The sequence below is a fragment of the Abramis brama genome, assembly GCF_963993115.1.
Source record: "Abramis brama genome assembly, chromosome: 22".
Taxonomy (NCBI): Eukaryota; Metazoa; Chordata; class Actinopteri; order Cypriniformes; family Leuciscidae; genus Abramis; species Abramis brama.
Window position 1 is genome coordinate 34,648,375 of NC_139984.1, and position 10,000 is coordinate 34,658,374.

At 45.0% G+C, this 10,000-nt stretch overlaps 2 protein-coding genes across 4 annotated transcripts in view; both read right to left on the reverse strand.

The window, feature by feature from the left end:
* The window catches only part of ephb4b (eph receptor B4b), a 30,621-nt gene extending 28,503 nt beyond the window's left edge, over nt 1-2,118 (reverse strand). For both annotated transcript variants that reach the window (XM_084098781.1, XM_084098780.1), the window contains exon 1: nt 1,534-2,118. In XM_084098781.1, coding sequence (XP_083954907.1) covers nt 1,534-1,609 — 76 coding nt within the window. In that variant the 5' untranslated portion in view covers nt 1,610-2,118. The remainder of the gene's footprint in view (nt 1-1,533) is intronic.
* A 7,258-nt stretch (nt 2,119-9,376) lies between these two features.
* Nucleotides 9,377-10,000, reverse strand: part of LOC311073841 (sodium/hydrogen exchanger 9B2) — a 20,522-nt gene continuing 19,898 nt past the window's right edge. For both annotated transcript variants that reach the window (XM_084099864.1, XM_084099863.1), the window contains one exon: nt 9,377-9,553. In XM_084099864.1, coding sequence (XP_083955990.1) covers nt 9,504-9,553 — 50 coding nt within the window. In that variant the 3' untranslated portion in view covers nt 9,377-9,503. The remainder of the gene's footprint in view (nt 9,554-10,000) is intronic.

Below are 10,000 nucleotides of genomic sequence, written 5' to 3' on the forward strand. Positions count from 1 at the left end.
CTGTATAAGAACAGACGTCTGTGATGTGCACACAGATAAACGAGTGTGTGTGAGTGTGTGTGTGTGTGTGTGTGTGTGTGTGAGAGAGAGTGAGTGCGTGTGTGATTGAGTGCGTGTGTGATTGAGTGTGTGTGTGAGTGAGTGTGAGTGTGTGTGTGTGTGTGTGTGTGTGTGTGAGTGTGTGTGTGTGTGTGTGTGTGTGTGAGTGTGTGTGTGTGTGTGTGTGTGTGTGTGTGTGTGTGTGTGTGTGTGTGTGTGATTGGATCGGACACTGATGGGGTTTCTGCTGTTACAAGAATCCTGGAGCGCCATGAAACGTGGAACGAATCCCTGACACACTCACTCTCTCTCACACACACACACACACACACACACACACACACACACACACACACACACCCACTCACTCTCTCTCACACACACACACACACACACTCTCACTCACTCACTCACACACACACACACACACACACACACACACACACACACACACACACTCACTCTCTCTCTCTCTCACACACACTCAAAAATCTTAATTCAAATGGAAACCAAGATTATTTTTCTTACCCCATTGGCAGATAATTTTGCTTGTTTTAAGCAAAAATTACTTAAATTACTTTATTTTTATCTTAAAACAAAATAGAACTTCTTATGTCATTTTACTTCTCTAGTAAACGCTTCTTGATTTAAGAATTTTTAGATATTTGTACTGGAAACAAAACAAAAATACTAATTAAGAAAGCGAACACCAGAGGGTTAAAATAACTTTTGCTTTTCTTTGTGTGAGAAACATTTTAATAATCTAAACAACTTCTTCCCACTATTTTTTGCTCTTTTATGGAATGTAATGTTAAAGCATCGATGAGAATAAAGAACCTTTATTTTTCAGAAGCTCAGAAATGTTGGTTAATTAATTACCACTGACGAACTTTTATAATTATTATTTATTATTCACAGCATTGAAATAAACTTAATTAACTGTATAATTCAAACAACAGAAAGAAAATCCAGCAGTTGCTGTGAAACTGTAATAACAATAACGACAGATTATTCGTCAAACCTTTAGATCTCATTGTTATAATTAGTGCATAAAACGAACATTCGATGAACAAACTATTATAAAATGTTGATGTTTCTTCACAGTGTATAAACTAATGTTAACAGATACAACGTTTGAATTAAACTTTACTGTAAAGTGTTGCCTATAATTCCACATGCCATTAATAAACAATATAAAGTGATTTTAGTCACTGTGTTAATATTGTGTCCTCAGAACTAGCAGTTAATCAGTCTTACTTTACAATCATAATGAGACTAAGATATACTTTAACTGACTTCAGAAAGTTATGACTAGTCTTTAAGAAGAGAAATAGAGGAGTATTATTATGAGTCGCCTTTAGGTATAACTTTAAGACTTGAGCAACTGCTCACTGATGGGTTAGTTAGACTCGTTCTCGTGAAACCGCTCCCACATTAAAATAATAACAATATTCGATAGACGGTTAATAATAATGACAGATAATAATCGATTACCTTCCTCTGCTGTGATGAGTCCAGTCCACACGACCCAGAACCAGGAGAGAGAAACAGCCCAGAACACATGATCCATCTCCAGCTCCAGTCAGATCATAAACTCTTCAGTTTCTCCAGTCTGACCAACTCTTCAGATCGGGATTAATGCAGATCATGAATAACTTTCGCCAATAAACTTATCCAAAACTAATCTCTGTCCACCTCAGAGTTCGTTTCACACATATTAGGATAAAACTTCCTCTGTATAAATCCTAAATCCAAACTGAATCAGATCCAGGTCATAAATTGAGATTCTGCTCAAATCGGCTGAAACACAATCCTGCGATATGCGCGTCCGTGTGAGTGCGCGCGTCCACTATCCTGCCATGGAAAAAACTCTAATCCCAGCAGTGCATCCGTTTAAAGTCGTTCATAATCCACTCATCGCTGCGTTTGAACCGAAAAGTATAATCGACATAAACAATTAAAGAACTATTCCAAGAAACTCGGAGTTTCGGTCGACGCGAACTTTCCTTCAGGACTAAACGCTAGGCGCGCGACCCCGAGCCTGGACTGCAGCAAGCCCCGCCCACCACACAAAGCCCCGCCCACTGCAGGGAAGGACCGGCGCTCATTGGCCCATCGGCCAGTCTGTCCAGACGAAACATGAGCGCGCTTTTATGTGGATTGACAATCATATGTGGCCAGTATTTTATTGTTTTATTTAATTAAACTGATCTCATCAACATTTTTGTTCGTGTAGATGAAGGCACAAACCGGCTGAAGTTTTAATAAATAAATAAATAAATGTAATAATTGGAAAATTAATACAATTTTTAATTTAATCCTGAATTTATTGTTGTATACGTTTTTCCCTTTATTTATTATTTATTTATTTATTTTAAATGATTTTTATATTCTCTTTAACGTGTATTTATTTATTTATATTTTCATTTATTTATTCATTCGTTTTGCGGGTTCGGGCCACATAAGTGTGTGTCTGAAACGTGAAACTAATAATTATGACATAAAAATTGAAATAATGACATGAAATTGAAATAATGAGTTAAAAATACGCAATTTACTGTGTAGATTTCTTACTGTCATAATTTCGACTTTTATGTTATAATTACGACTTTTATATCATACTTTGATATACTTTTATTTAAAAAAGGCTTGGCGTCCATATTAAAGGTTATAAGGTTGTTTGACTAGAAAGAGTCTCTGTGTTTATGACCGAGTTTCTCACGCTGTGATCGGGGTGTGAATCTCCTCACGCGCTCCCGCGAGCTTTTACACCCTCCGCGCGCTATTGTTCACGCGCGTTAAAGCTCCATTAAAGCTCGCGCTCTCAGGTGAGATGAGAGACAGTAGCGGAGGTGACGGTAACACGAGAAACACACACACACACACACGCAGGTACACTAACTCACTCACTCACACACAAACACACATACACACACACTCTCACTCTCTCTTTCTCTCTCTCACACACACACACACACACACACACACACACACACACACACAGAAACTCATCAAAGAGAAAGAGAGAGAGAGAGAGAAAGAGAATGAGCCGCTGTGTGTAAAGTGAGTTTCACTGGTGTGTAATGTTGTATTGTGTGTGAAGTGTTACTGCAGTCACTCCCTGTTTCACACACAGTATGAGTCTGTGTGTGTGTGTGTGTGTGTGTGTGTGTGTGTGTGTGTGAAACTCTATGACTTGATTTGTCCATCAGAGATTGTGTTACTGTGAGCTCTCAGCTGTTCTCAGATCAGACACATGAACAGACACAGAAACTTTACTTCGTTTAAAAGTGCAACAATTAATTGTGATTCATTATTATAATTATTTTAACCTTTTGACAGCCTGAATGTCACATGTTCTCTTTTATATGTGTAATGAAACAATCTCACCTGGACGTGTGTGATCTGCTGTCCACACATCACTGATGAAGAGGATGATGAAGATGAGGATGATGAAGAGGATGAGGATGAAGAGGATGATGATGATGAGGATGATGAAGAGGATGATGATGATGATGAGGATGATGATGGTGAGGATGAAGATGGTGAGGATGAGGATGAAGATGAAGGGGGTGATGATGAAGAGGATGATGATGAAGATGAAGAGGATGATGATGAAGAGGATGATGATGATGAGGATGATGAAGAGGATGATGATGATGATGATGATGTGAGGATGAGGATGAAGATGAAGGGGGTGATGATGAAGAGGATGATGATGAAAAGGATGATGATGAAAATGAAGATGAAGAGGATGATGATGATAAGGATGTGTCAATCAATAACTGTGTCAATGTTGCAAATTTCCAGTATGAAACAAGTTCAGTTCAGTTTTATTCAATTCAGTTCAATAAGTGTCAATGTTGAAATGTTCATAAATTATTAAACAAATTCAGTTCAATTACTGCATCAATGTTAAAAGTTAATCAGTTAATCAGAAACAAATCCAGTTCAGTAATAGCAGAATCACTCACTGTCTTCATTTCCTAACCCTTCTCTTCAGTGTTTAAAGATGACTCTGCCTGGGTGATCTTTCATGTTTAAACACATTTTCAATATCATAATTCACCTTTTTAGCATGTATGTAACGCAGTACTGTGAGCCAGAGCGCAGGAGAAGAGTCGGCCCGTGCCGGACGGGTCTAGCGGAGCGGAAGAGGTCGATCTGTGTGTCGAAGTCCTGTGCAGAGATTAGATTTGTGCAAAAGAGCCTCTTGAAAGCACTCGCTCTCCCTTTGCCAGAGACGCTGATCCCGACGCGTGTCTGGTTCTGCTGGGTTCCCAGTTTCTTTGCCACCACACGATGACTACTAACGCAAACGGAATTACGCCGATGAGATGCACCTGTGGACGCCTGCGGTCTGAAGCACACCTGGATGAAGGATGAAGAGACACACACAAGTCGAGTCTCCTTCATCTATACAGCGCTTTAACAATATAGAGTTTCACAGCAGCTTTACAGTGATAACAGGAGATTACAGTAACAGAGATTGTTTAGGCTTTACAGCAGATCTAGAATAAAGTTATTGTCCAGATAAAGTTAGTTTTGATTAATTCACTTCCGTTGCAGAGATCATTAGTTATTAACTTAGCGACTGCTAACACACACCGCTCTCACAGAGAACCCTAGTGAGTTGATGCTTAAAACAAACAAAATGATCTGCCGATGGGGAGAAAAATAATGTTGTTTCTGTTTGAATTAAGATTATTTTTCTGACTCTATTGGCAGATCATTTTACTTGTTTTAAGCATCAACTCACTTCATTTTGATTAATTCCCCCAGAAAACAGGACATAATATCTTATATCATTTCACTCATCTAGTAAATGCATCTTGATTTAAACATTTTTAGATATTTGGACTGGAAACAAGACAGAAATACTGAGTAAGAACAGCGTGTTTGCAGTGCAGAGCTACAGCCGGCGGGGCGTGAGCGGCGCTGAAGACAGAAGCAGCAGAGAGAGGATCCTGTGGATCAGCGGGAGATCCGAGGGCTAACGCTGCGGGAACACCCGATGAACACCCGATGAACACCCGATGAACCCCCGATGAACACCCGATGAACACCCGATGAACCCCCGATGAACCCCCGATGAACACCCGATGAACACCCGATGAACACCCGATGAACCCCCGATGAACACCCGATGAACCCCCGATGAACACCCGATGAACACCCGATGAACACCCGATGAACCCCCGATGAACACCCGATGAACCCCCGATGAACACCCGATGAACACCCGATGAACCCCCGATGAACACCCGATGAACCCCCGATGAACACCCGATGAACACCCGATGAACACCCGATGAACACACGGAACACCCGATGAACACACGGAACACCCGGAACACCCGATGAACACCCGATGAACACCCGATGAACCCCCGATGAACACCCGATGAACACCCGATGAACACACGGAACACCCGATGAACCCCCGATGAACACCCGATGAACACCCGATGAACACCCGATGAACACCCGATGAACCCCCGATGAACACCCGATGAACCCCCGATGAACACACGGAACACACGGAACACCCGATGAACACCCGATGAACCCCCGATGAACACCCGATGAACCCCCGATGAACACCCGATGAACACCCGATGAACACCCGATGAACACCCGATGAACCCCCGATGAACACCCGATGAACACACGGAACACCCGATGAACACCCGATGAACACCCGATGAACCCCCGATGAACACCCGATGAACCCCCGATGAACACCCGATGAACACCCGATGAACCCCCGATGAACACCCGATGAACACCCGATGAACCCCCGATGAACACCCGATGAACACACGGAACACCCGATGAACCCCCGATGAACCCCCGATGAACACCCGATGAACCCCCGATGAACCCCCGATGAACCCCCGATGAACACACGGAACACCCGATGAACCCCCGATGAACACCCGATGAACCCCCGATGAACACCCGATGAACACCCGATGAACACCCGATGAACCCCCGATGAACACCCGATGAACCCCCGATGAACACCCGATGAACACCCGATGAACACCCGATGAACCCCCGATGAACACCCGATGAACCCCCGATGAACCCCCGATGAACACCCGATGAACCCCCGATGAACACCCGATGAACACCCGATGAACCCCCGATGAACACCCGATGAACACACGGAACACCCGATGAACCCCCGATGAACCCCCGATGAACACCCGATGAACACCCGATGAACACCCGATGAACCCCCGATGAACACCCGATGAACCCCCGATGAACACCCGATGAACACACGGAACACCCGATGAACACCCGATGAACACCCGATGAACACCCGATGAACCCCCGATGAACACCCGATGAACACCCGATGAACACACGGAACACCCGATGAACCCCCGATGAACACCCGATGAACACCCAATGAACACCCGATGAACACACGGAACACCCGATGAACACACGGAACCCCCGATGAACACCCGATGAACACCCGATGAACACACGGAACACCCGATGAACACCCGATGAACACCCGATGAACCCCCGATGAACACCCGATGAACACACGGAACACCCGATGAACACCCGATGAACACCCGATGAACCCCCGATGAACACCCGATGAACCCCCGATGAACACCCGATGAACACCCGATGAACCCCCGATGAACACCCGATGAACACCCGATGAACACCCGATGAACACACGGAACACCCGATGAACCCCCGATGAACACCCGATGAACCCCCGATGAACACCCGATGAACACCCGATGAACCCCCGATGAACACCCGATGAACCCCCGATGAACACCCGATGAACACCCGATGAACACCCGATGAACCCCCGATGAACACCCGATGAACCCCCGATGAACCCCCGATGAACACCCGATGAACCCCCGATGAACACCCGATGAACACCCGATGAACCCCCGATGAACACCCGATGAACACACGGAACACCCGATGAACCCCCGATGAACCCCCGATGAACACCCGATGAACACCCGATGAACACCCGATGAACCCCCGATGAACACCCGATGAACCCCCGATGAACACCCGATGAACACACGGAACACCCGATGAACACCCGATGAACACCCGATGAACACCCGATGAACCCCCGATGAACACCCGATGAACACCCGATGAACACACGGAACACCCGATGAACCCCCGATGAACACCCGATGAACACCCGATGAACACCCGATGAACACACGGAACACCCGATGAACACACGGAACACCCGATGAACCCCCGATGAACACCCGATGAACCCCCGATGAACACCCGATGAACACCCGATGAACCCCCGATGAACACCCGATGAACCCCCGATGAACACCCGATGAACACCCGATGAACACCCGATGAACCCCCGATGAACACCCGATGAACCCCCGATGAACCCCCGATGAACACCCGATGAACCCCCGATGAACACCCGATGAACACCCGATGAACCCCCGATGAACACCCGATGAACACACGGAACCCCCGATGAACCCCCGATGAACACCCGATGAACACCCGATGAACACCCGATGAACCCCCGATGAACACCCGATGAACCCCCGATGAACACCCGATGAACACACGGAACACCCGATGAACACCCGATGAACACCCGATGAACACCCGATGAACCCCCGATGAACACCCGATGAACACCCGATGAACACACGGAACACCCGATGAACCCCCGATGAACACCCGATGAACACCCGATGAACACCCGATGAACACACGGAACACCCGATGAACACACGGAACCCCCGATGAACACCCGATGAACACCCGATGAACACACGGAACACCCGATGAACACCCGATGAACACCCGATGAACACCCGATGAACACAGGATACATGCGCATTCGTAGGATGTTTCATTCACCATACATGAAAAATTCAATTCAGTTCAATAACAAAATCAATGTTGCAAAGTTCATCAGTTATGAAAAAATTCAATTCAGTTTAATTTGATTCAATTGAGTTCAATAACGTGATTCAATTGAGAACAATTTGATTCAATTGAGTTCTGTTGCAAAGTTCAATTATGAAACGACTCAATAACTCTACAGCAGCTCTACAGAAGACAGTGGTGTATTCAGCTCAACTGAGGTCAAGAGGTCAAGCACCAAATACTGGATGAAGACATCAATATGAGCTCAGAACGGTTTAATATCACACCGTCTCGTTCCTTTACTCGTCTTCATCTGTGTGTTTCTGTGGAATATTTCCATCTGTTCGTGACACACACACACACACACACACACACACGAGAGGCTCGTATATCTGACACACATTAACCCTGAACAAAGACTCAGGCGGGGACAATAGGGGCCCCCAGGGGTCGCCACGGAGACGCACACCCGATGACATCACAACAGGAAGCAGTGGCAGCTCCACTTCCTGTCTGGCTCCAGAGGAGATGTTGATGATGCGTCTGACAGGAGGCCGAATGCCTCGCTCATGACATCACTGGTCATGTGACACTCCTAGATCAGCGATTCGCAGACGCTTCTGAACACCTTTAGATGAACTGTTCATATCTCAACAGCTTACCACAATATTCACCTTTACGGTTCTCTGATGTCACATTTTATTCATGTTATTATTAGACTGGCGATCAGCTTCTTCTCTCAGGTCACATCAGGACATCTGTAGCTACGTCAGCCGATGGACGTGTGTGTGTGTGTGTGTGTGTGTGTGTGTGTGAGAGATGTGCTCATCACAGGTCATTAGTGTCACTCACCCACTCAATACCACTGACAAACGACCCACACGCACACACACTCAATGTGTTTATTGTCTGTGTGTGTGTGTGTGTGTGTCTGTGTGTCTGTGTGTGTGTGTGTGTCTGTGTGTCTGTGTGTGTGTGTGTGTCGGATCATGTGAATGATGATCTCTTCTCAACATTGACCTCTGTCTCTCTGTCTGTCCCTCTGAAATTCACTCAACACACACACACACACACTTCATAAAGAACAGTTCACATCACATCAGACTCCAGCAATCTAACGTGTGTGTGTGTGTGTGTGTGTCTTCTCAACTCACATACATACAACTAACTTGTAAGACTTTGAACATTTAAACGTTACATGTAAAATTCTACAACACTCATACGATTTTTACACTGTTCCAAACAAACACATCAGACACACAGTTCATGATGATGATGATGATGAGCGTGTGTGTGTGTGTGTGTGTTGTGTTATTCTGACCTCTAGTGGTTGTAAATATGATGACACAATCAGATTCAACCCTGGCCATTCAGCACACACACTTTTCACATTTCTACTTGACAAAACTTCAACACACTCTCTGGGTTTCTCAGTGCTTGTGTTTATTAGACTGGAAGCTGCTGCCAGATCAGTGTTAATAAAGCTTGGTCCAGCAAATAAAGGGTTAGGTGTGTGAACAACACCAAATCACGCAGGACACTGAGATGTCTCAGAGTTTGGACTCCAGAGCGTCGACATGAACCTCATGCTCACACTGATCTAAAGAGGCAAAGAACAACGCATGACAGTCATTAGAGAGAGAGAGCATGGAAGAACAACAGCTTTTTTTCTTTTTTCAAACTCTGTTGCATTATGTTCCTGTTATCTCTGTAAAGCTGATTTGATACAATCTGTGTTGTAAAAAGCGCTTTATAAATAAAGGAGACTTGACTTGTTAAAGTGGACATAAAGACTTCATACTAATCCTGCTGTTCTGAAGAAATCCCAGTGTGGGGCAGTTTTTACTTTACAGATCTATTTTAATGAGCTTTTAAAAATGACAACAACTGATCGCACCATCAGCCCATTTCACAGCAACGCTCCTCAGTTTAGTCTGATGGAAACAGTAAAGCAGACATAAAGGCTTCACACTAGGACGAATGCTCTAACAAACTGTTACATTTGGGCAGGTTTCACCTTACCCGTCATTTCTTATGAACCCTTGAA